The 25,997-nt window shown below is 48.3% G+C and overlaps 1 protein-coding gene across 2 annotated transcripts; it reads left to right on the top strand.

The window, feature by feature from the left end:
- Positions 1 to 775: 775 nt before the first annotated feature.
- Positions 776 to 24,880, top strand: LOC142378606 (E3 ubiquitin-protein ligase DTX4-like). Of its 2 annotated transcripts, none has more exons than XM_075463313.1 (12): positions 776 to 858; positions 1,725 to 1,951; positions 13,362 to 13,576; positions 13,667 to 14,556; positions 20,695 to 20,756; positions 20,837 to 20,998; positions 21,098 to 21,159; positions 21,236 to 21,402; positions 21,490 to 21,643; positions 21,723 to 21,812; positions 21,897 to 21,995; positions 22,076 to 24,880. In XM_075463313.1, exons 2-12 carry the CDS (start codon positions 1,741 to 1,743, stop codon positions 22,205 to 22,207), a joined length of 2,244 nt encoding a protein of 747 aa, XP_075319428.1. In that variant the 5' UTR covers positions 776 to 858; positions 1,725 to 1,740; the 3' UTR covers positions 22,208 to 24,880. The 2 variants fall into 2 exon arrangements, with proteins under 2 accessions (XP_075319428.1, XP_075319427.1); XM_075463312.1 differs by lacking the exon at positions 776 to 858 and adding an exon at positions 971 to 1,478.
- The last annotated feature ends 1,117 nt before the right edge of the window (positions 24,881 to 25,997 follow it).

The following is a 25,997-nucleotide window of genomic DNA, read 5'->3' as shown; positions in this document are numbered from 1 at the left end:
TTTTTCCATTCTATTCCATTCTATTCCATAGAAAGAAATTAGGGGCAGCCAAACCCTTGTAGACAGTAGTATCCACATTTGAAGACTAGATATATTAGTTGACCTGCTTCTGGTCTTTAATGGTCTAGATGTGGAAAAACAATGAAATGTGTCTTTTTTGTTCCTTTGTCCTCATCAGCTGAATGGGAGGCCACATCTGGACAGAGGCAGATGTAATAGCTCCATTCATCCAACAGGTGGCAGCATTTCACCACTTCATCAAAGACCGTAGTAAACAACTTTCACTGATAGAATCCAACAGGAAACTTTTGTTTAAATTGATTTTAATTGTTGGTATGTTTCGTGCTATTTCTCTTGTTTAAAGTGTAGTAAGACAGCAGGACCACATTATGATATAGTCAAAGAAGAAGCATCTCAAATAAAGTGAAATGAGGGCACAATTAGTAGAAGTTTTGCACGGTGGTCGCGTGAAATGCTCTTCTTGCAGTGGGTGATCACTCCCTCATGTCCACGGGTGGACTTTGAGGGCGTGGAGAGTGACAGGGGCTGGGGCTGGACTGGGGGGCTGAAGTCGTCGTCCCTTCTACTCTCATATCGAGTTTTCCTCGACGAAGTGAAGATGGACGCCAAAGGATAGACATGTTTTTCCTTCTCATAACCCTTTAAAGGAATCTGTTTCCTCTCTCTTTGGAGTATATATTTTTATAGAAGCAATAAAAGAGGATTTAGCTTTTTTGGGGGGAAGAGGGTGAGACAGATTGAGCCATGCTGGAGCCCAAATGTTGGATTTAATCCATGTATAAATTTGTTCCAGAAGTCTTGGATTAGGAGGGGGGACGAGGAAGATCATATCAACAGGTGAGTGTTTGATTCAAGTCTCAATATCCCTCAGATGATGAATAATTGTTCATGAATGACCATGTTGCATGCGCGCAGAGTGCGTCCTGCCTCCAAAGACTTCATTTTAACGCATAAAGGCACCGCTGTGGCTGCAGCCTTCCGTCAGACTCCGGGACCCAGACCGGTTGAACCTGTTCTGGTCTCACTCTCCGGGTTGGGGAGTCGTGAGGTTGCGCTGTTGGAAGCCGCCACTTTCTCAACATTTCGGTTCGTTACGCCCCAAACTCAGAGGGGGTAGAAAACACGAGCTGTTACCGTCTCCGTCCCGCCGAGGCCGGTTCTGTTCGGGATCCAGTTGACGCGCCGCAGCGCGGGACCACAGAGTCGTCACATTATTGAGGAGATTTCCTCCGCAAAAGGCCGTAAAACGACCCGTTAACCCGCCTGGAGAAGGATACGACGGCCTCCATAACCAGGCCGCTTTGTTGTCTGCTCACTCCGGAGCCGTGTTACGGTGTTATAACGAAGAAGCTTGAGCGAGGACCGTGATTTACTTCCCCGGTGGCCATGCGAGGAGCCCGGACCTTCGTGGAAGAATGTGTCGCCTTCTCCCGGCGTTAGCTCCGCCGCGGCTCCATGTAAGACCCCAACATGGCGTGTTGTTTGCTTTGGGACACATTCGGCCTTTATTGATTCATCGCGGGGTAGAAAGACGCTCATAGAGCCAGAGGAGGCCAGATTAAAGCCGATAACCGACATAAAAAGAGCTGTTTGTGTGCCGTGCGGTTAGCCTCTGCCTCCAGCCAGGCTGCATTTTAGCAAACAAATCCCCGCACTCTGCTCACAAGTGTTTCCTTGTGTTTCATCGTTGATTTACCCTCCAGGGCCAACAGTAACAACATGCTCCTGGCCTCCGCTGTGGTGGTGTGGGAATGGCTGAACGAACACGGCCGGTGGCGGCCCTACAGCCCCGCCGTCTCCCACCAGATAGAGGCGGCCATCCGGAGCAGCGACCCCCGCGGAGGCAGCGTGGTCCTCGGCCAGGTCGACAATCGGCTCTCCCCGTACATCATTGATCTCCAATCCATGCACCAGTTCAGACAGGACACAGGTAAGACAGGAGGAGCTGGCAGGCTGTTTTATTTGGCTTTGAGCATTGCAGATCATAATGTCTGACGGATGTGTTGTTGTCAGCCCAAAGACGTTTGGATGTAACTTCTTACTGATCATGGTCAAAGTTTACCCCAAAAACAGACCACTGCCTTTCTTCACTGTGCACCAGACCAAAGTCATAAATCATGGAGGGAATTCGGCCTTTCTGCTCTGCAGCGCTGCTGCTGTCCAACAGCAGTCAGCCAGATGTTGGCACAGTATCTATATGGGTCAGCATGGAGGAAATATGCAGTTTGGGGAAATTAAAATACACCATATGTGCGTTTTTGTGGCGTTCCACTTTGCATTTTTAGGTCTGGATGTAAGATACTAGTTTAAAGGGTCATTGTAAACTATGATGCCTTCTTATCATCATCGTTGCTGGTTTTACCAGCTCAAACATGTCAGCACACTGCTGCTCGTCTGCGTTTTTCAGTTAAAAAGAATGGATCAGTGGCCCAGTTTGACTTTTCTGATACCATCTGATGGACTGAAGAGACAAAGTGGCAGTTGGTTTAACCAGTTGTGGTCAGATTAGTTTGGGTTTAACCAGTTCTGGTCCGTATAGTTGAAGCACTTTGTGCTGGTTCCTGCTCAGAGTTGAACTGAATCTCCTCAGATCTGGTTTGCCTTTCTTTGGACTCCTGATTGGCCGGAGCGTGCAGCCTACGCCTGGATCAATGTGGCTGCTTTCTCCTCAGAGCACACAGAGGCTGTAGTGGGAAAGAAAAACAATGTGGTTGATATGGTTCACCTTATCTAGGTTAACCATCTCCACTAGTACTGAAGTTAGCTGAAAAACCTCTGCAGAGTGGCTTCAACTTGACTGAAAAAGTGATGTTTTTTTTTGGCGCAGGTGCTGTAAAACAACTGATTGCCTAAAACGTTGGAGTTGGAACTTTTACCTGAACATAGTAATCTTTGTAATAGTATTTGCTTGGTGTTTGGTATTGATAGGTCAACCACAGGGGATCACACCTGCAATGTTCACCTTTTCTTTTGTCATGATTTAGGCTTTTCTGTCGATTAATCGGATAAGAAATACTTCCGGCAATAATAACTATTTAAAAGAGAAAATGCAACAGATTGAAGCTGCACAGAACAAAACCGAGCGGTGCATTTCAGTAAAGGCTTTTTAAAAGAGGTCACAGTAAACCCACGTGGCCCAGCCCAGGCCTCAGCTTCCTTCTGCTCGCTGCTGGCTTCCTTCTCAGCTAACAAGCCGGCTGATTTCCATTAAAATGCTGACGTGAAACGTTGGGGTTCGCCGATTCGGTTTAACAATGACAGTATTTTCTCTTTGCTTTTGTTTGGAATGCTCCTCGTTGTTTTTCTCCGGTTTCCTCCATCAAATCAGGTTGCCACAAACGTGTGCACGTTATGCGACAGTCATAACCGTCCGTGTGAAACAGGGCGACCGCTGAGCAGAGCGTGTTTGCATCGAAGCAAACCGAAGCTCTAAAATGGATAGTTGTCGGCCTTGAGGTCGGACATGAAGCAGCCAAGCCTCCTGAACCCAGTCTGCCATCATGGAGGTGGACGTCGAGGTTTTAGTGCGTGGTCTCCAAGGCTCGCGGCGGTCCGTCTCTGCCGCGGCCTCGTATCCTTTCCCCCGACCACCACCGGAGACCTTTTCTAGGAGCCGGGTTTCGTGGGCCTTTTATCCAGCAGGTGACCTGCTCTGAGGGCCCGGCGGAGGCTGGAGGCAGGGTACCTGCCCCCTGAAACCTCAACACAATCCTGTGGTTTCACTTCGACTGTCTGTCGCTCACCTCCCGGTTAGTTCGGCTAATTTCACTTGAAAAAATGCCCCCTCCGCTCTCACCAAAACAAAAAAAAAAAAGACGAGCAACAGTTTTACATACCTCACTGTTGAGACCAGACTCAAAGCTGGATAAATTCTCTCAGCTGGATTCCTTTCTGTTAATGTGACCGCAGAGCTGCAGCCTTGTGTTGAAACCGATAGGAGTGTGTGTTTATGACAGATAAACTGTGCGTGTCGGGTAGAGATCCAGCAGCATGACGGTCTGCAGCAGCTGTAAATGACCATCAGAGTTCGCTGCATTCTTCACCACTTACACACACGGCAGCTGCACCCTCCTCACACAGACAAAAGAAGCACAGAGACCTTGATTCTGTGCAGAGAATGGAATATTTCAAGGCTTAATGAGCAGAAAGTTCACTTTGGTTGTCCTCCCTCTCGGCCTCTCACCCCCTCCCCCATCTCTCTTTTCGGAGTTGTTTCGTCAATCGGCTGAAGTCTCGAGGGCCTTTCGGTGTTTGCTTCGACATGGAAACAGAGACAGAGAAGATGTGTTTGTGCTGCGCAGTGATGCAGGAGGAGTGTGTGGATTCCCCCAAACAGAGGCCAGTTCCCTTGTTTTGGCCTGTTGACACACACACATCTCAGAGTTGTTACGAGTTCAGGAAAGTCAGAGACGAGGAGAAGCTTGCTGAGAAGTTGGAGCTTCTGGTTGTTATTTCCAGTCATCATTTTCACAGCTCTGAGTTGGTGAAACCCCGAGATTCACACTGCTTCGGTGTTCTCCGGGTGTACTTCTGCACGCATCCCTGCTGCTGCCTCAGAGCAGGATTTCTTGTTTTCACACTCAGATATTTTCCTGCTTCACCTTAAAACTGCCTCACCGTTGCATGCTCTCACTTTGAACCCTTCTCCTCCTCTTTGGCTTCTTCTCTGGAAACTTCTGCTCTCGGATTTTCGCTCTTCACTCTTGGGGAGCTGTGAAACAACCCTGTTTAAAACTCCTTGCCAACAGAATCCAGATGGGATGCTGACATTTACAGCCCTATCATACAGGATACTTCCACATGAATCCAGCCCCGGACAGACCAACACAACCACAACTGCTTCCCCTCCTTTGTCCTGGTCACCGTTGTGACAGTTTGATGACATCAAAGCTCCTCTGAAATTTAAAGAAACGACCACTCATGCTTTTATGAGTCAGGACGTTGCGTGCTGGTGTCACATTTGTCACGCTTGTATTAATTACCACAGATAAACAGTGGTGGGTTACTGAAAACGATTCTGGTGCCAATAAGCCACGAGAGAAAAAAGCTGAAAAATAACTGGACGCGTGTGTCAATGAGAGCGACCCTGTCGGGTAATTACCGCTCCGGCCACGATTATTAGGCTGCCTCGGGATTTTTGGCTCCGCCCACTCTAACAGTGAGCTGCCAGCCGCCAGGCAAACAGGAGAATCGTTCAGTTTCTTTCCGTTTGCCTGTGAGTTGTTGTGCTTCCCGCTCAGAGATTAACTCCATAGCTGTTGGTCTTCTGTTTGGCTGTTGGGAGCTTGAACTGTTTTTGTCAACTTCTCCCAAAATAAAAGAGTTTCACAAACAAAGCAGACACTGCAAAGTTTTTAATGCTGTTTGCTATGTGATCTTGTGAGTTTACTCTGATTAAACGTGTCATGATCAAGGCTTTTATAACGTCTGCACAGCTGGAACAGTCATCTCTGGAACTGAAGCTTTGTGGGAGGATGACTCGTGGATAAATTTCATGACTTCACATTAAAATGAGACTTTTCCTCTTTAGTGTAAAACAAGCTAACTCTTCAACAGAAAAATGTGACTGTCAGCAAAGATTAAAGTATTTTCAAGGCTTTTGGGCTGCAAGAAGCCAGAGAAGGGTGTGTTAATATAATATATATATATATATATATATATATATATATATATATATATATATATATATATATATATATATATATATATGTGAAAACAAGGCTGAGTATGGGCATTTTGGCCGGGTTGAAAGTGGGAAGGTTCAGATTTTATGGAGCTCTTAAAGCTTAACTTATCATCAGTCTGTTTGAGGGGCAGCTTTTCAGACATTGAGGGCATCTTTTCTCCCTGCTGATCTCGCTCCAGCTGGTCCTGCTGAAGGAGACACATTCCCAGACCCCCACAAAGCACCCGGGGCGTCGGGGTCACGGCAGAGGGTGGGTACGGGGTGGATGGAGGGGGACGGGGGGCTCCCCAGAGACGGAAGGGTGGGGATGGATTATGGGAACAAGGGAGGAGGGAGTGGCACCAAACATTTAAACCGACTCTGTTTACATGCACAACAAACCAGGTCTTTCTGCGTGTGGACGGAGATGCGTTTCAGTTGCTGCTGTCAAAGCTGCGACCACGAACAGAACTTATCTGGTTCAGCAGGAAAAATCACCAAAACTGATGTTAAACCGTTAAACCGGCTCCCGTTGGCTGATTAAACGGGTCGTGACTGAAGTAGAAACCATTGGGATGAGTTTCTTATAGGAAACAGAAATAGATGCTGATAAGTATTTTGTTTTGGCTTCAGCCGCTGATCCGGTCGCCTGAATGTTCACACGTTGAACCGGTCGTGGTTCTTTTTAGAAGCTGAAGCTGAGAACTGTTCGTCGTACGGTGACGTAATAAGTTTGTAGCGGTGGGTGTTGTGGTCGTTCTGATGCTGCGTTGAGGTACACGATAACAAACGGGAACTCAAAGAAAATCACCAAAGGAAACGCCAGCAAGACGTTGGGTTTTGTAGCCAGGAGTAGTTTCACAAGTCATTCCCCAGAGAGTTCACCGTATATGTGTTGTTCTCCATCTCATCACACACTGAAGTGCTGTGACAGCATCATTAGCTCATTTCAGTGTTTTAAGGTGACAGAATTGGGTTGTGTTGGAGGTTTTGAGCTGCTTTTACATCTTCACCGTGTCACATAGAGAGGAACGAGTTTATCAGGAAAGCAGTCAACAGGATGCTCGTGTTCACGGCTTTTCTAAAGTCAAGAACGCTGGCTATGAATCAGTCATCTTCTTTTTTCTAAAACTGTGTTTTAAGTGGTGATTCCTCCGGATCTTCTGACCTTTCTCTTCACTCGGCCATCGCCCTCTTCTTCTGCTTTTCTCTCTCACACTCTCTGAAGCTGAAAATTGACTCTGAACCCAATACTCGAGGGACGGGACTCTTTCAAGGTGAAACAAAGTGGAGACAAAGGCGGAAAGAGAAAGAGAGAGTGGAAGGGAGTTTGCGTCGGAGGGAGGGAGAGAAAGAAGGGAGGAGAGGCAGCAGAAGGTTAAAGGTGGATTAAATGAGCTTTGATCAGGAGGAAGATGTGAATGAGAGTGAGAAGGGAGACTCGAGAATAAAGTTTGAGTTGATTTAGTGTTGGATGCTTTCTGTTGGAAGTGAAGCAGCGAAAGTTGGAGGGGTCAGAGCCGAGCGTTTCCTCTCTGGGTAGTTGTTGTGAAACTCTGCGTGTCGGGTTGCTGGGACTGTGAGGCCTCTGGGGAAGCATCACTCACCGCCTGTTCAACAACACACACATGTATGAACCGCCACAGATCCGTCCATACTTTCTGAGTCATCGCTCGACTGCGAACACGCCAAACCCAAATCCGATGTCACCATTTCTTATGAAAGCCGCAGCTCGCAGCTTTTCTGCCTGTTAGTCAAACTGTGAAGCTCGAACACATGACTGAGGCTCATGTGATGGGATTCAGAGGGACCCACGGGGGGAAAGAGCCGGAACAAGCATTTAACCTTCCTAAGATGGAAGTAACGCTGTGGTGGTGTGTGGCCGGCGGGTGGTTAGACTGAAGTAACCACAAACAAACGTGTCTTCGTTCACACGTGTTCTCCTTATTTTCCTGAGTTCACTTTGTCTTTAACTGAAGTTTCTCATGAATCGCTGCTGTATGGATTAACTAAAAGTCACGTTCTGATGTCAGTGGATCTTCTGCAGGTTTATTCTGTGGATGCATCGCAGTGGATCAGTAAAATGTAGCATCAAATGGATTTGGATTTGGATTGTTTATCCCCTTCTGGTGTGGGAACGCCTCGGCATCCCTGAGGAGGAGCTGGGAAGCGTCACCGGGGACAGGGTTTGGGTTTCCCTCCCGGATCTGTTTCCTCTGACTCTGACCTCAGAAAAGCAGAGGATAACGGATGGATGGAGGATACGTGTCCCGTCAACCTTCGTGAGGACTTCGAACTTCAGAAAACTTCAGGCCGCACATTAAAAACCTCGAAGGAAACAGACCGAAGCAGAGCTTCAGGCGCTCAGATTCAGTCTGACCACGACGGCCGTGATGACGAGGCTGTTTATCAACACTGATGATGTCATCGGGCATGTATGATGTCATGTAACTCTTAATATCTCCTGTGGACGTGCTAATGAGCTCTTCTGTGGGCTACAGTGACATCTAGTGGCACAATTAGCCAAATGCAACTCACCGAAACTGCTGCGACAAACACAGAAGGTGTGTTCAGGAGCCGATATTTATCTACTCTTTGGATACAAACTGCTCGTTCTTCTGCTTTAATGCATCAGTTACTCTGTCGTTGAGATGAATATCGTGATGTTTCACCCTGATTCACACAGTTCAGCTGCTGAACTTATTATTCAGCTCATGGAAAGTAGATCCCTTTTTCATAACAACAGCTGGTTTTCAGGTTTTCTGTTCATGTTTGGAGAGATGGAAGGAGAAGGAAGGGGAGCTTCAGCTCGACCTCTCAGAGGACTTCCTAACTTGTCCCATGTGTGTCGTCTTGGTGCTCCTCACTGATCCCACGTTCCTCTTCCTCTGCCTTTAAGTTTCTGTCTTCTGCTTCAGTCTTTATCGCAGTATCGCTTCTTATGATCTTTTCAGGTTGCAGTTGGATTTTAGACCCTTTTTAGCCTCCGTTTTAGTCATGTCGTCGACCATCCTTCAGTCTTTAACCTTCCTCCTTTTCCACCTGTTTGAAGATGATGAGCTGCGGGACAAGAGATGTGTTATGGGTAGGGATGTCCCGATCCGATCACGTGGTTTCTGACTCAATCGGTATCGGACGTTTCATCCCAATCGGAATCGGATATGTAGCCTATCTATATATGTATAATATACGTAGACGCCTCATAGACTGACGCTGCCTATTGGAGCTGACGTATCAGCGCGGCCGCCATCTTGGATGGGTCTCCAATGCCTCCACATTGCATTTCGACTGAGGACGGTGTATATCCCCAACTACAATAATCATAACTCCCAGAATTTGTATGTCTATGGTCTCAACTCCACACAGAAACAACGCATGCGGCATGACGTCACTTTGCTGCCGTAAAGCGAAGCAGAACACGGCAGCAGCTTGAAGCTGGGGGCCGAATGTCTGCGGTGTGGAGGTATTTTAAAGTGGACGACAAAAACGTTGCGATTGCAAACTGTGAGATATGCAAACTTGGGATTTCAAGAGGTGGCGAGGACATCGCTAACATCCTTGAAGAGAACAGGAACAGGCTCAAACCTGACAAGGTAGAGATGTTGGTTTTCATCAAGAAAAATGTACATTTCCTTCTGTGAAGCCAGAGGAGAGTATTAGGAGTCCAGTTAAAGCACATTACTGGCCTTACTTTATAACACTGTGAAACTTTTATTTGCTTATTTGTTTACCGGCCTGCAGGTATTTCAAGTTGAGCTGCTGCTCATTTTTATATTGGACATTGTTGCACTAAACTACAATGTGAAGAATTTGTTTATTATTTGATTACTTTTTTTATTCAAGCTAGCTCACAGAAGTGCTCTGTTTATAAGTGTCAAATGATAATAAAAATAAGTGAAATAAGTGAATAAAATAAAAAATCAGGGACATCCTGGATCTGTTTCTTCGCTGTTCTTCTTTTTTTTTAATGTACTGTAGAAGTATCGGATCAGGACTCGGTATCGGCAGATACTCAAAATCAAATGACTCAGAGGCAAAAAAAAACCTGATCGGGACCATCCCTAGTAATGGGAACACAAAGTCACGCCATGTAGCTTCAAACGTCTTTGTTTTCAGTGTGAAAACTGTTCTGGAAGCTGGTTTTTTGTCAGGGAATCACAGAAAGCGGAAGTGCTGGCTCATCCCAGACGCTGAATTTTCTCACTGAGTCACTGATGCTGAGGATTTCAGGACAGGCGAGAGAACGCCTCCGTGCATGATGTCTGACCCGACCCCAACATGTGTTTGCCTGCTGGTCAGTGTGCAGCTCTGTGTGTGTGTGTGTGTGTGTGTGTGTGTGTGCGTGCATGCAGGGAGGGGTCAGTGATAAAGAGAACAATAAAGTCCAGATGGCCGGTTTCTTTCTCCACCTGCTTCTGGTCTTTTTGTGCTCTCCACCTCTTTCATAGACGTACGATTCACACTTATTCTGACGTGTGTTTTCCAACTGAATTTTCGCCTCTGGACCTCCGAACACGCGGCTGTTTTTTCACCAGATCCCGTGTACTCTCCGCCCAGCTGCGACTGACAAGTGAAAATAACAGCCGGTCATGTGCTGATCCAAATCTGGCTCACGAGAAATGCAGAAGGGTTGTGGTGCTGCGAGACGGCGGCAGGATTAAAACCTGTAACAGTGGCTTTGATCGGTTAATACATTCTTAGACCTTTGGGCACGACCGAACATTCAGATAAACACGGTTGTAGAAGCATCAACAGCGAGCCTCGGTTCAGACTCCACATGTTCAAAATGTTGCTCATATTCAAGTTTGTGTCAGTCAGCGCCTCTTCTCTTATCTTTTTTTGTCATGACTTCCTCCTACACAGAGTTCTGTTCTGATGGAGATGAACATTATTCATATTATTATTATTATATGGCTACTGTCTCTGTGGTAACAAAAACTGAGACAAAAGGCAGAAGCAGTGAGTGAAAAACTAAGTGAACCCTTCCTGCTTCCACAGGAACTAAGAGGGTCAGTAGCAGCCAGGAGCTGCTGATCAATGCTCTGATTAACTGATCATCAGTCAGTGTGAGCAGCTCTATAAAAGCAGAAGTTCTGCAGCATTCAGGTGTGTGTTAACACGATGCCAAGGAGGTAAGACATCAGCAATGATCTCAGAGAAGCAGTTGTTGCTGCCCATCAATCTGGGAAGGGTTATAAGGCCATTTCCAAACTATCTGGAGTCCATCATTCTACAGAGAGAAAGATTATTCACAAGTGGAAAACATTCAGGACAGCTGTCAATCTTCCCAGGAGTGGACGTCCCAGCAAGGTCACCCCAAGGTCAAAAACCCAAGAGCTACATCTCAGACTCTACAGGCCTCAGTTAGCATGTTAAATGTTAAAGTTCATGACAGCACAGTTAGAAAAAGACTGAACAAGTATGGCTTGTTTGGAAGGGTTGCAGGAGAAAGCCTCTTCTCTCTAAAAAGAACATGGCAGCACATCTTAGGTTTGCAAAGCTGCATCTGAACAAACCACAAGACTTCTGGAACAATGTCCTTTGGAGTTTTTCACTCACTGCTTCTGTGTTATAAATGAATAACGACACAGTGTGATGTGTCATGTGCTGTTTATCTGAGGCCGGTTTCACCTTATTTTAGAACCTGTAGTAATCTGTAGTTTCTGTTTCACATGACTGACACATTGGAACATTCAGGTGTCGGTTCTGTGTGCTGTGGTGGGACTCTGACTCGGTTAGCAGCAGTCTGACAGAACTCAGATAAACCCAAAGCACAGATGCTGCTGTGGAACTCTCTGTCCTGTAATGGCCCCTTTTGTATTCATACATTCACAAAGAGAAAACCCCTGAGGGGATCAATAAGGCCGCACATTATTCTTTTATTATTAGCATAATGGAGAGGATGTGAAAGGGATCCCACGTGGTTTGTCCTGGAGCGGGCATGTTTATCACAGTGGCTGCAGGTTTTCTGCTGTTTATCTCCACAGTTACCAAGTTCAAAACAAATGTCTAACTTCCACATCTGCATTTCAGTTGAATGTCTTGAGTTTTATCTGAGCTTTCATACATTTACTCCACTTTTCTCAGGTTATTCAGAAGTATTTCTGTCAGCGCAGGGCTCCAGAGTGCGACCAGCATGCGACCTATTTTCTCAATGGTGCGCCTAAAAAAAATCTCAAGTTGCACCGGTGCAACCATCCGTTCGAGGAAAAAAAAAAGTCTACGCGACTCTGATAGTCTCCCTGTGGTTCAACAACAGACACACATTAGACCCATATCGTGGTCTAAACCAATCAGAGATAGTGAAGGGCGGGGCCCCCCTCTGGTTGGCCCGTGTACGTGTGAACACGCGCTTGCTAGTCAGACAGAGATGATGAACCTCGGCCCGTCAGATAAACAGTGGATGTAGCCGCGGGTGATAAGATGAAAAGAACGATTGAAACTTTTTCGTTAAGTTAAGGCCTGATACTTCCGAAAATAACCACAACCAATGCTCTGACAGGAAGCCATCAACCTCCCACGTTATGTCAAGCCCAGGTCCAGAGCTAGCATCAGATAATGAGCTAGCATCCGGAGCTAGCATCAGATAATGAGCTAGCATCCGGAGCTAGCATCAGATAATGAGCCACATACGATCGATTCCGAGCCAGAACCAACTGAAATTAAAAGGGGTAAAGTGTATACATTTCTAAGAGAGTGGCTTGACCAGTTTCCCTGGCTAAGATGCAGTAAAGCCGATAATATAATGCACTGCATTTACTGTAAAGTGTGGCAATAGTGCATTTGTGACTGGTTCTAATACATTTCGAATTGAAACGCTGAAAAAGCACAACGCATCTATGAAACACATTACCTGCTTAAAGGATGATTTATGCTTCAGACGCAAAGCCTCTGACGCTCGGACGCATAGCCTCTGCGAGTGTCAAAATCTTGACCACTCCCCCACGCAGAGGCTCTGCGCGCATTCTCGTGCACCTCAATAAAATCCTGACTACGCGACAGACGCACGCAGACCACCAACGGAAGTGCGCAGACAAAAGCGGCTGTGATTGGTCCTCGGTGTGCCTTTCCGGTTGTCTGTGTGGCTTCCTCCTTTGCATTTTCGCCAACTCCAATAAAATAAGCTGTTCTTCTTCGATGTCGAGCAACTCCAGATCCATATCTTGCATACACTTTTTTTTTTTTTTGAAAAATAAACACTTCCGCCGGCGAAGTTCTCGTCACCGCCCACCGAAATTCTCGCGAGGGGAAACTGCTGTGCGTCCCTAGAAATTCCAGACCGAGGTTGCAGAACCATAACATGAAAAGTGGTTCGCGACCAGAGCAAAGCAACACGTCAAGTAAGACTCGCAGTGTTTCTGCAGGCTGGCAGAAAGACTGAGTTCTCAGCCCTTTCAGCTGGAGCTGATGGATATTCTCCAGAACCGCAGCATCATTTCAGGCCTTTAAAGTCCACTTTGAGTTCAATGTGTGAAGTGTGTTGAGTCTGGTGTGACAGCACATCCAGCTCCTGAGCCTCTGATCCCTGAGCACAGGCTTTTATTGTGAAAATGTTCTGTAGCATTTCTGAAACTTTGGTGAAATTAAAGACAAATCACACAGAAAGCATTTTTCCTGTCTTTATCTGATGGAGGAGCTCTTACCAGTGGAGGTTAACGCCTTTTCTCTCTGTCAGGAACCATCCGCCCGGTGCGGAGGAGCTTCTATGATCCTGGCTCGGCCCCGGGTCAGGGCTGGCAGTGGGAGTGGGAGAACGACGCGGGCACGTGGACGCCGTACGACATGGAGGTGGCCATCGCCATTGAGAGCGGCCACAGCCGCCAGCAGACCTGCCTGGACCTGACACCGCTCGGGTTCTGCTACCTCATTGACTTCCAGAACATGACACAGGTTTGTTTGACCTCTCCTCTTCTTCAGCTTTAAAGCTTTAAAGCTTCAGCTCCAAACGCCGTCAACATGTTCTGTTCTGCCGTCCCGCAGGTGAACAGACAGAGCCAGAGGTGCCGCCGGATTCAGAGGCGCGCCGACCTGGCCTACCCGTTAGTGTCCGGCCCTCTGCCTGTGTCCAAAGGAGGCGGCGGAGGACTGACCGGAGCCCTGCTGGGCGTCGGGGTGTCGGGCGCCAGCATGGGAGTCGGAAGCTCCGTCACCTCAAACGGAGGCTTGCAAGCCGCTGGCCTGAGCCAGCCCTGTTCCTGCCAGCAGTGCATGCTGGTCCTCAGTGTGAAGGCCAACACGGGAGGAGCAGGGGGCGGAGTCGCCATACAGACTCTGGGCAGACGCTCATTAACTATGCAGCGTCCCAAGAACTCGGCGCCCATCAGCTCCAAACCTCTGAGTCCATCGAAATCGGCCACTCTGGGACGAGGGCAGCAGCAGAACTCCAACTCCAACTCCAACTACTACCAGACGCTGCCGCATGGCCTCGCCATCACCAAAAACACCGCCTCCCCGAGAACTAACGCCCAGCTCTTCGCCCAGTCGCTGGCCGCTCTCACCGCTGGCACCTCCGCCATGGGAATCTCAGCCGCTTCCAACAGACCGCCGCCCCCGTCCCTCCCGCCGCCTCAGCCTCCCTCCTCCAACCCCAACATGAACCCTCCGTCCATTCCACCCAAACACTCCTCCTCGTCTTCAGCCGGTGACCCGGTGCCAACCGCCACATTAGTCACGCCCGCCAGCAACGTGACCACGCCTCCTTCTCCTGTGCCATCTCCGTCGCCGATGGTGATGAAGCCGCAGCGCTCGGTGTCATCCGCAGCATCGGTGTGCCACGCGCCGTTACCACAGCGATCGAGCTTAGCCGGGCTGAGCCGACCGGCGTTACAGAGGATCGCGATGGCTCAGTCCAGAGCGCTCATAGCGTCAGGGTGAGTGCGCCACACACAGCACGCCGCCCGCGGCTCAGTGAAAGCCATCTTTATGAACATTAGCTCAGACTGAAAGTTAAAAACATGAAGCTGAATGTTTGTTTGAGTCTCACTTTGTCGTTACTATGTTAAATGCTGCAGTCAGACATCTATTAGGTCTCCAACGTTTGTTTCTGCACGTTTACAAACTCAAACGTGCAGAAACGCTCTTTTGATGATGCACGCCGAGCACGTCCACACAGAGCAGCCCTCCCTGTGGCACGGCTGTAACGAGTGATGTCAAGCTGTGAGTGATTCATCTCAGAAGTGTGAGACTTCAGGTTCTCACTCCCTCCTGCTGGGGTTTCTGTTCTGTTTGTTGCTGCTCAGGTTCACTGTGGAAGCCCCAGGCATCCAAAGTAAGAACTACAATATGTAGATAGCCTGAAAAACACGTTTATATGATGATTCATGTCACTGAGATGAAGCAGAAACACATACAGGCATGTAAAAAGGAAAGTTGAACGTTGGGTGAAATGAAAAGATGAAATTAACAGAGAAATGAAATATATTCCAAATAAAATAACAAATAAGATTAAAAGCTGAGTGAGAAAGTAAATAAAAAGCAACAAGTTTGAAATGATTTCTGACACATTCAGCGTCGGTCCTCCATACTTACTGCAGATGTTTCAGTTCGATGCTGAGGAAGCAGAAAGTTAACATCTGTAAACCTCAGATGGGACAGATCCAGCTGTTCCCACTCTCCACTCGTGTGTGTTCACATTGCCGGAACTGGATCTGATTGTAGTTCCCAGAACGCCTCTTACGGGGTCAGTTTGAAAAACTTCCAAAAAGGTCCAACTGAGCAGGTGCAACAAGGGATTCTGTGACCTCCACTCATCATGAATGGGTTCGGGTGCGTTATCCCTCAGGGAGCTTCCCCGTCCCCATAAGCAGCTGAAGCTAAAGCTAAGCTAAGCTAAGCTAAGCTAAAAGGAGATCATATGGATGGACCAAAACCTTTATCGGCATGAATGTTCCTACAGACACGTCACATGAGGATGAATCCTGACGTTGATGGAGTGGATTTATATATTTTTATCTGTGCTGAGCGTTTCTGGATGAAGAACAGCTCCACCCAGGATCTGTTTTGGTAACTTGAGTTGGATTTTTTCTTTGACCATCTTATGAGCGGTGCACACTTGGCTGATACGTGCTTGCACACTAAAGTGAGACAGTGAACATACTGAGGAAGGTTTCCACCAGCGTTTAGCTCAGGTGAAGTTCGGCAGGGCTTTATGGGTCATTCAGTGTCGCCGCAGGTTTTCTTGAGGCTGAAGCAGCAACGTAATGTCTGCTGCATCAGAGCGCCTGCAGGGTAACAGCTGCTGGCGCTCAGCCCGTCGGTGACAGTAACAGCTGGAACGCAGCGGCCACACGTAGGACTTATCTGTGTGGATTAAACCAGGCATCGGAGCCAAGAGTTGCCATCGAGGAGTTTATTATTTGAGTCACTGGAGGATCGTTTCAGGCCGAGACGTGACGGTTTATTACAGGTTGAAAGTTATTACGGTTGTGTTTATTACAGCCGTGTGTTTGAAGCCGCCGCCTCACGCCCACACTACTCACACTCAGCTGATTTATTCCAAACCAGGTGAGGGAGACGAACGGGAGGCGCGCTGTGAAAGTTTTGGTTGTTTCAGAGCGGTTCCCTCACAAAGGAGAAACAAAAAGCACCTCAAACCGACCACACTGTCAGCCCTGGCGTGGCAGCGAGGAGAGCGTTTCATTTCCAGACTTCAGGGAACGCTCAGTGGAACCTAACACACCTGTGAAAAGGCTTCCTGTCACAGCCCCGCTGCCTCATCGGAAAAACATTTACCGGCCTCCACGCCGTTACACACCTGCGACTGATGCCACTTCATGAAACTCGTGTGCGTCAGTTCTCACGCCGTCCTCTGCGCTGGAAGTGATGCGTTCAGGATTCCTGCAGATAGAAAGTTTCCAACTGAAGGCTCAGTCAGATGGTTTTGAGATGTAGATTTTCCTCCCTCTCCTGTTCCCCTCCCCCCCGCCTCCTCCACCTCCCTGGCTCCTCCCGTCGCGTCTCAGCAGTCGGGGCCCCTCGGAGCCCCATTGTTGGTCTCCACAGTAACCTTTGTTGGATTACGCCAGCCTGGGCCACATTAGCAGCACAATGCTGAGCCTCTGCTAGTTTTCACTGCTCCCTGCCTTCCCCTCCCTCCTCTCAGCCATTTTATTTGCTTCTCCTACCTTTCCTCTCCTCTTTGTCCTGGTGTTTTCGTGTTTTCTTCTGTTGCTCTGCTGCGTTTTCCAACAGTTTGGAGCTTTATTTACGTAAAGCTCTCCTAGTTAATAAAGACTTTCCTTCCAGTGCTCGCAGCGTCTCTTAGGGACGAAGGATTGCTCACGCTGGGTGGGCAGCAGATTCATATGAATATGTTTTGGGTGGGGGACGATCAGACAACGCTTCTGCTGCAGGCAGCATCGTTGCTCTCCACCCGAGACAACATCCTGAGCGGAGGGGTGCAGGGTCTTATATTTAGTGCCCGAGACGAGAGCTGAGGGGGGTGAAAGACAAAGAGACGAGTCAGCAGACTGTCAAAGATTGATCACACTCTGGTGCAAGAAATCAGGCCAGCAGCAGAGGGAGGCGACACACACACACACACACACACGGCTGTGAAGGCATTTAACAAACACACACATTGTTCTTCCCTCTCACACACAGTAGAAGTAAATATTGGCCATCCTAACAGGACGAGCAGTGAAGAATGTGTACTCTCTCTGTGCGGTGGGGGCTTATGGGAGCGAGACAAAGCGAATGAATGAGTGGGGGGGGGGGGGGGGGGCGCGATCTGCTGTGTGGAGGGCAGGGAAGGGGGGGGGGGGGCAACAGACAGATTACTGAGGAAAAGCAAATGAAGCAGAGGGTGGGGGTGGAAGAAGGCAAATCCTCTAAGTCTGACTTAATTTGAGACGGAGCAGAGCGGAGGAGCTGGAATGAGCAGCGAGAACGTGGCGACACCTGTTAGTTCGCCAACAGGTCGCTGTTTGAGTCATGTGACACGCGTGGGGGGGGGCTGACAGGGAGAAACCTTACCTGCAGCGCACAGAAAACATGCAGACAAATGACAAGAGTGAGGCCAGTTTGGGCTGAAAGGCACAGATTACGTCCAGAAATCAGCAAAGGGCCAAACATTAGATCATCGTCATGTTGCCAAATCAGAAACCCCTAATTAATGAGGCCATAAACGCTCAGAGGCTAATCTGCGTCGTTTATTGTTCTCTGTGAACTCATACCAGATAAAGTCCTGGTTCTGCGACCGGACGGCCAGACCGAACGGGCGCCGGCATCATCTGGTGTCTGAGGCCGACTGCTGGTCTGAGTCGTGTTTAACTGATTTCAGTCGCGCAGTTGGACGAGCTGCAGGATGTAACGTAAAAGCTGCCAACATCGTTTATTTATCCCAAAGTGTGTGAAGAAATGTGTGTGTGAGGCAATGTGTGAGAATGTGTGGGAGAGTGTTATTGTCTGCAGTCTAAATGGGCCCAGCTGATGTCCATCTGGGCTCCAGGGAATAGGAGGAGCGGGCGGGTGGAGGGGTGGAGGTGGTGTGTGAGACAAAGCTGGGGGCGGGACGGAGGGGGGGGGTCAAAGGGGGTCAAGAGGCCGGAGTCTAATTCAGCTCCCTCAGGCGGGGGGACGGCGTATTTCTTTCTTTATAGGTTGTTGCTGCATCGTTCTGATTCTCCTTCAATACGTCAAGTGCATCAAAACTGGAACAAAGTTAAATATAGATGAGCAGCTTTTTCCACCAGTAATACACCACGGACGGTTTCTAAAAGCGCACGACTCGCATCATGGGCATCAGTTTCAATTCCTTCAACCTTTTCCTGAAATCCTCTCCAGCGTAGCCGCCGTCCCCTTCAGAACCATCCGAGTCCGAAGGCTTGTAGCTGGTGAAAAGGTTCTTCTTCACATGAGTCGTGTTTTATTTTCCTATAAAAGTAACGTCAGCACAGCTTCTCCTGCTTCTTCTGTGGCGTTTAACTGCTACCTCATAGATCCACTGAGGCTGCAGAAATCTCTGTATCATCTCCTATGAGTTGTAAAACTCCATCACTCTCTGACGGTTGTCATGACAACCGTACAGACGTAAGAAAGTCATCAGAAACATCAGCTTCAGACACATAATGTTACCTGCTGGCTGTCCTGAGTCACCCACCACACAGGCACAGTTAGTGATGTGGGCCACATAGATGTTTCCCTCAGAAATCAGAAGTCACTGTTACAAAGTGTAAAACTGTGTGTGTGTGTGTGTGTGTGTGTGTGTGTGTGTGTGTGTGTGTGTGTGTGTGTGTGTGTGTGTGTGTGTGTGTGTGTGTCATAAGCGCATCAGTGGGTCACCTGGAAAGTGTGTTAAAAGGAGGCTTATCCTGGATCAGACGTGACTCAACGCTCCATGCTAACACAGCAGCCTGATAGACACAAACAGATCCACCGACGAGCTGCGAGCGATTAGTGTGAGTCTGTGTGTGAGTGTGTGAGATCGCTGATGTCGTCATTCGTCACCTCGATCCAGCGCGGATCTAAAGCAGGTGTTTCCCGGTCGTCGTCAGCAGGGAGGGTGTTTCCAGCGCCGACCTGATCAACGTGATTCAGCGGCTGACCCGTCCGCTCAGACCTGAAGAACTGAGCTGACATGATGTTCGTGTGACATTTGTGACACTGAGCTCCACAAACCAATCATGTTGGGGGGGGTTCTCTCTTGTGGGACAGTGGAGCTTCACAAAACTTTGAAGAAACAATCAGATCTGGTTGAATCACTAAGATCAGGCAGCATCCATTTCACACATCTTAAAATCAGGCCAGGTGAGCTGCCTTTAAACCTGCTGGAAGCTACGAGCCAGAAACCCGTTTCTTATCTAAAGTGTGGCCACCATCTCTGGTTTCTGTCCCAAATTCTGCTGGATGCAGGCAAGGCCGGAGGCTTCGTCAGCTCGACAAACGTCCGGTTCATCGCATGTTTGTACGTTGTTTTCTGCCCGGATACTGAGCAGAGTCTGAGCATCCTCAGGCTGATGTTAGGAGGTATTTATCCCCCACAGATTATGCCGGCGGCTGTCTGTTCCTGTCGGTGTGAGCGTGGACAGCTGGCGCGGCGTAAAACCTGTGACCTTAAACTGTATCTGCAGACAAACCCCAACGGTGTGATACGACCAGTCACAGTCTGACTTGAGCTGAACCGCCTCGGGCAGCATTTCTCTGCTCACCTGAGCCCGTTTTCACCGTTATATCACAGCAGCTGTCACAGTTTACGGCTCTGCTACCAACACCGCAGTTTCACCCTGAAAGCTGTGAAATCACAACTCATTTCACACCCAGCTCCTCGTACGCAGCGCTGCCGACAGATACCAGTGAGTCACTCACTCGTGTGTTGTCATGTGTGGCTGAGTGGGGGTAAGTGAAAGCAGCTTAGTGCGCTGACAGAAAGCCTGTTAAAGCTAAACCAACAACAGGAAACAACAGATCATCGCCGCCCTCTGTCCCTCAGACTGTTTCCATCTGGATGACATCAGCTGCATCTCATGTCCCTTCGATAGCTCAGCTGGTAGAGCGGAGCACTGTAGAGGTGGAGGCTGACATCCTTAGGTCGCTGGTTCAAGTCCGGCTCGAAGGAGGTTTTGTTTTGCTCAAATGAAAGCTTTCAGAACACACTGCGACACTAAGCTACCTCTGACAGGCGGAGCAGTGTCAGCTGACCTGTGTTTCAGCAGGAAAACTGGAAAGATTAACCGGTTAAAGATGATGACGATGAGCTTCGTGACGAGGCTGTTAATCCCAGCAAGCAGCTGTATGACGTGCATGTTGAGGAGCTCAGTGAGCAGATGGAAACTCCTCAGATTAGCTTTCATAAACACACACCCAGCTCAGGACAGCCAGTCACTCTCTCATCAGCCGTGAGACGAGGACGAGGAAACACCTCCCGGCCGTCTTTGCTGCTTTGTGTGAATTTTTGTGTTGAAAATGACCGTCATCAGGTTTTCTCAGTGAGTATGTTCTGACAGTCACCTCTGGCTTGGGACGAGCTGTGGAAATACTCTGGACTCAATGCTTTGTGTCTTCCCCTGCAGCGTGCCCACCGTCCCGGTGAAGAACCTCAATGGATCCAGTCCTGTCCACCCTGCTCTGGCCGGTAAGAACACGCAACCATGACCCGAGAGCTTCCCCGGACCACAGGCAGGACCTGTCTGACCGGACTCTGCTGTCTTTCAGGGATCACGGGAATCCTGATGAGTGCTGCCGCTCTGCCCGTGTGTCTGACCCGGCCTCCCAAGCTGGTGCTGCACCCTCCGCCCGTCAGCAAGAGCGACATCAAACCAGTGCCAGGCTTCGGCCACTGCTGCAGGAAAACCAGCAAGAAACAGGCTCGCAAGGGTAAGCAGCGATGCCGCTCCTGCTCCGGCCGGCCCGGCGAGGCCCGGCGAGGCTGGATCAGCAGCTTCAGCTTTCACCTGCTCCTGTTTGTGTCTGCAGGTAAAACTCCGGAGGAGGTGGTGAAGAAGTACCTGCAGAAAGTCAAAAGTCCCCCAGAGGAGGTAAGAGCTGCACCTTTCACAGAGGAGGACGATGACGGTGAGGATGGAGAAGACGTTGATCTTTGTTTTTTTGCAGGATTGCACCATCTGTATGGAGCCGTTAGGGGGGCCGTCTGGATACAAAGGCCCAGGAGTGGGTCCCGTCTCCAGGGCGGAGTCAGTGGGGCGACTGGCTCAGTGTGGACACCAGTACCATTTCCAGTGTCTGGTGGCGATGTACAACAATGGCAACAAGGACGGCAGGTTGGTCCCAAGCACATTCAGCCCGCTTTGTTCCAGAAGCTGTGACTGAATTCAGCTCCACAATGACTCCACAATGTTTGTCCTCAGCCTTCAGTGTCCCACGTGTAAAACCATCTACGGCGTGAAGACGGGCAACCAGCCAGCAGGGAAGATGGAGTACCACGTCATCCCTCACTCTCTGCCCGGGCACCCCGACTGCAAAACCATCCGCATCATCTACAACATCCCGCCAGGCATTCAGGTACGCCCGAGTCTGCGGCGCCGGCCGTGTTTCATTCCGCTTTGAGCCCCACCGATCTGAACCGTCTCTCTGATTTCAGGGACCAGAGCATCCAAACCCAGGGAAGCCCTTCACTGCCAGAGGCTTTCCGCGACACTGCTACCTCCCAGACAGCGAGAAAGGACGCAAGGTAACCACAACCGCCATCCTTTCACTCACAATAAACTTTGAATGTGTTTCTGTGGTAAAAACCTCGCCGCCAACCCGTCCACAGGTACTGAGACTGCTCCTGGTGGCGTGGGACCGCAGGCTGATCTTCTCAGTTGGTACTTCGAGCACTACAGGAGAGTCAGACACCGTCATCTGGAACGAGGTAACTCCACTCGGACCGATGGCGACTTAATGTCCCGACGTGAGATCTGCTGAAACTAAGCGCTGCTGCTTCCCTTTAAGGTCCATCATAAGACCGAGTTTGGCTCCAACCTGACGGGTCACGGCTTCCCCGACCCCGGACACCTCGACAACGTCCTGGAAGAGCTCCGTGTTCAGGGCATCACAGAGGACGACGCACTGATGGAGAAGTGAAAAGGCAACGCCACCAGCGGACGGAGAGGAGGAGGCGTTAGTCATGGGTAGAGGAGGCAAGGAGGGGTGGAGGAAGAGGAGAAAAGACTCTGCCGGCACTTAGAAGGGTGCAGGGGGGGGCGTTATGGAATACTTTGATTTTGTTTTACAGAGGAATGCCTCTGAGATATTAACTGTCAAAGCAAGTGTGTCCTAACGTCACAGTTTTTAAAGCCAGCACATCAACAGAAGTGGGTGGATGTTGTAGGAAGCAGCAGCTGGGGGGGGTGGAGAAGGGGCTCGTGGGTTTTAGCTACAGTAGGTACTAAATGTGAGAGTGAATCGGTACTAACGTCTGGAGCAAACACAGGTTAACTTTACTGGGAGAGTCAGAAAAAGATGATGACAGAGCAGAAAGGACGAAGAGGGGAAGAAGTTGGAGCGGTGGGGGAGGGCAGGAAGGAGGAGTGAAGATGGTGTACGGACGTAGAGTAGTGTAGGAGTAGAGTGAAACTAACTTGTACGGTACTTTCAGATAGTTGAGCCATCAGGGAGGGACGGACAGCGTGCTGGCTTTGTTCAACCACCTGCTCCTCAGTGGCTGAAGTGTGGGGATGGTGCGCCCCCTGTGGGCCGTCTGATGCGCTGCAGTTCAGCCCCAAGCTGCTGGAACGAATCAGAATATTACTGAGTTTATCATTGTTACTATAATCCTCATTTAACGTCATTCCTTTCCTTACCTCTTACTTTTGATGTGAAGGGTTCAACATGAACTGTGTGTTTGTAGAACAGCGATAAAAGACCAAACCGCGGCCTGTCGTCGGGCCTGTTTGGAATCTTAGTATCGAGCCACTTAGATACGCAGGTACCGGCGTTCTTTATTTTCTGTTGTTTCAAACCGCTCACGTGGATTCGGTGGGTGTAGATGCTGATGTCATCTGTCCAGATGTGATTTAACAGTTAGGGTCAGAAGTGACTCCTTCTGGATGAATGAACTTGATGCTGAACGTGAGGCCTTTGGGATCGAGGTCGAAGGTTGGGGGGGGGGAGAAAAGAAGAAGAGGTGGACCAGCAGCAGAAGGTCCTGACCCGGTCGACAAATTTAACTGACAGATCTACTCACTTTTACGGTTAATTCTGGTTTATTTCAGGCTGACACGTGTCCTCTTAATGAGTCTGCCGTTGCTCTGATGGACATGTGTGAGCCGCCTGCAGCCCTCCAAATCAGCAGGTTGAAGTAAAAATTCCACTTCAAACTCATTTAGCTAATATATTTTTGCATTTTTAAGAAGCAAACGGAGCAAACTCGATGGCAGCCATGATTTAAGTCCACTTCAACGAGCACAAAGAGTTCAAGCGTTTTGAATCCGAGCTACATCAAATGCAGCATCATGTCGCTGGCTGCAGAGGCTCATGGGAACTGTAGTATTCAGAATGTGTTCAGAAGTCCAGAGAGTGCTCAGTAACTCAGGAACAGGAACACAGAGCAGATAAGACACTCAAACACACCACGCCTGCCTCTGATTGGCTTCTGTCGACCAAGGCTCAGAATTCTGTTCATCCACCCAAAACTCCTCCAGATAAAGATGTAGATTCGCTTTTATAGGCCAAAATGTGAGCCACAGAGGCAGAGCGTTGGATCAATAAGACGATGGGTGTTTGCGCCTCCTTTTCTCCGTCTCCGCTGACTGACGCCACCCGGCCCAGCCCACAATATCACTCAAGCTGTGTGTTTGAAGGAGAATCTGTGTACTGTGTATACCAACACACTCCCAGTTCAGGGTTCATTTGGTACTCTGGGGAGGATGATGATGATTACCCTGACGATGGTACTCCCTCCATGGTAACGTCTTTATTATGTTTTTTATGAACCGTAGCTACACATTTGCTTTTTAATAGCATTATTCTTGACACTATTATAGATTGAATTGCCTTTTTTCTTTTTGTACATGTATGTTGTTTTGATTGAGCCCTTTTTCATCTGTTTCTGTTTGTTTACAAAGACAGTGTTATCATATACAGCGTCTTTTATTCGTCTCTGTGTGCAGAAGTCGAGCTGATGTGGATCTTTTCTTTGGAAAAGGAATTTGATGGTAGACTTTTATCTGAGTTTAAGCTGTAAAACGTTTGAATTGAGGTTCAAACTGTTGTACTCTTGCTGTTCTGTGAGGTAAAGGATGCTTTTATTCTACATATCTCCTGTCCTGATGCTGCTCTGCACTGAGCCTTTGTGAAGAATTGTGTTTCACAGCAGATGTGCAGAGGTACACGTTGGTCTTCATAATCATTTAAATTTCTTAGAATATGATAAGAATCACAACTTCCTCTTATGTCTTGCTCTTTGGCTCAGACACTGCTGTGTTCCTAAATCAGTCTGATACTTTGAACTAAATACAAAAGGTTTTATATCTGTTTATCTCAACTTGTTTACCTGGATAAACTGATCTAAACACGTGCAGAGTCTGAGGCCATGTGAGCCGATTCACTGTGTCTATCTTAAATGTGGATTTCTTTTCCCGTCACCATCTTCCCTCCTGAAGGCTCTAAATGCTCCAAACATGGAAATTAGATGTGCTGGTTTGGAAGCGAGAGCATCAAAACATGATAATAGAAGCAAAGTGTAAATATCACAAAATAAATTGCTGGAGAATGAATGATTAACACAAGAAAAAAATAAAGGATGAATGAAAGTTATTTACTGTGTTGGACATTTTTTTTTCATGGCCTCACAAAGTCTCATTTACGTCACTTTTAAAGCAATACAATGTAACTTCTCAAAAAGCCCATTATGGAGCTCCCCCTACAGGCTTGGAGGTAGTGTACGGTTACACTGTCGGCCTCTCTCTCTTCCTTGCTTCATCAGTCAACGTCTTCTTCTGTTTCTTAGGTGCCTCTACCATGATGATCGTACTGACAATGTTGCGCTAGCTTAGCCTTATACCTGGGAGCGTGAGAGGGGTCTATTTGTTTTTGCGGTAGGTGTGCCAGAAAGCAAGTCGAAGTACTTCCGCTCAGCTCCCGGGCCGCGTGTATCCCTTTTCCAACCCAGTTTAGACAAAACCACGCCCACTTCCGCAGTACGGAAGCCACGTATGCCGACGCGAAGCAGCAGCTACCCATACGCTATCATCGCTCGCCCGCCATCGTAACTTTACTGTGTAAAAGCAGTCATTTAGTAATGTTTATTTATTGTCATGAGCGCATATGTCTTTCTGATCACAAATGCGAAAAGACGTAGCTCGCCTATGTGCTAGGCTATCGGCTATCGCATATCTTTAGTGTGTAAAGCAGTCAGTTTAGTAATGTTAATTTATTGTCATGACAGTTTGTTTCGCGTGCTTGACTGGTCACTTTCTGTTAAATATTCTAGCGATTATCTCCTATCATACCCGAATATTTTAGTAATGTTAATAAATTGTCATGGCAGACAGCGTAGTTTGGTGTACTACGCCACTCTGTTACATATTCTAAGACGCGATTATCTCCCATCATATTTTTTTATATTCTTGAATTCATTTTGGGAGGCAATTAAACGATATTAAAGGCAAGCATTAAAGCATTTAAAAGAAACAGACAATAAGTACAGTATATCACAGAAGTAAGTACAACGTCGACATTTTTTTAACAAAATTGAATCTGTCTTTTTATGGGACAATCCTTAAGAAATTACACTTTGCTACAATGTAAAGTATTGACTGTGCAGCTTGTATAACAGTGTAACAGTGTAAATTTGCTGTCTCCTCAAAATAATTCAGCACACAGCCATTATGGCAACATAAGTAAGTACACAGGGTAAATGATAGAGACTTTG

Source organism: Odontesthes bonariensis, chromosome 4, assembly GCF_027942865.1.
Source record: "Odontesthes bonariensis isolate fOdoBon6 chromosome 4, fOdoBon6.hap1, whole genome shotgun sequence".
In the NCBI taxonomy this organism is placed as follows: Eukaryota; Metazoa; Chordata; class Actinopteri; order Atheriniformes; family Atherinopsidae; genus Odontesthes; species Odontesthes bonariensis.
This window is presented reverse-complemented; position numbering and strand designations above follow the sequence as displayed.

What these genes read in the sequence shown, in the direction of transcription:
- LOC142378606 (XM_075463312.1), top strand. An exon ending in AGAGCGCTCATAGCGTCAGG is followed by an intron (nt 14,557 to 20,694) that starts GTGAGTGCGCCA and finishes CTTCCCCTGCAG; the next exon opens with CGTGCCCACCGTCCCGGTGA. An exon ending in ACACCGTCATCTGGAACGAG is followed by an intron (nt 21,996 to 22,075) that starts GTAACTCCACTC and finishes CTTCCCTTTAAG; the next exon opens with GTCCATCATAAGACCGAGTT.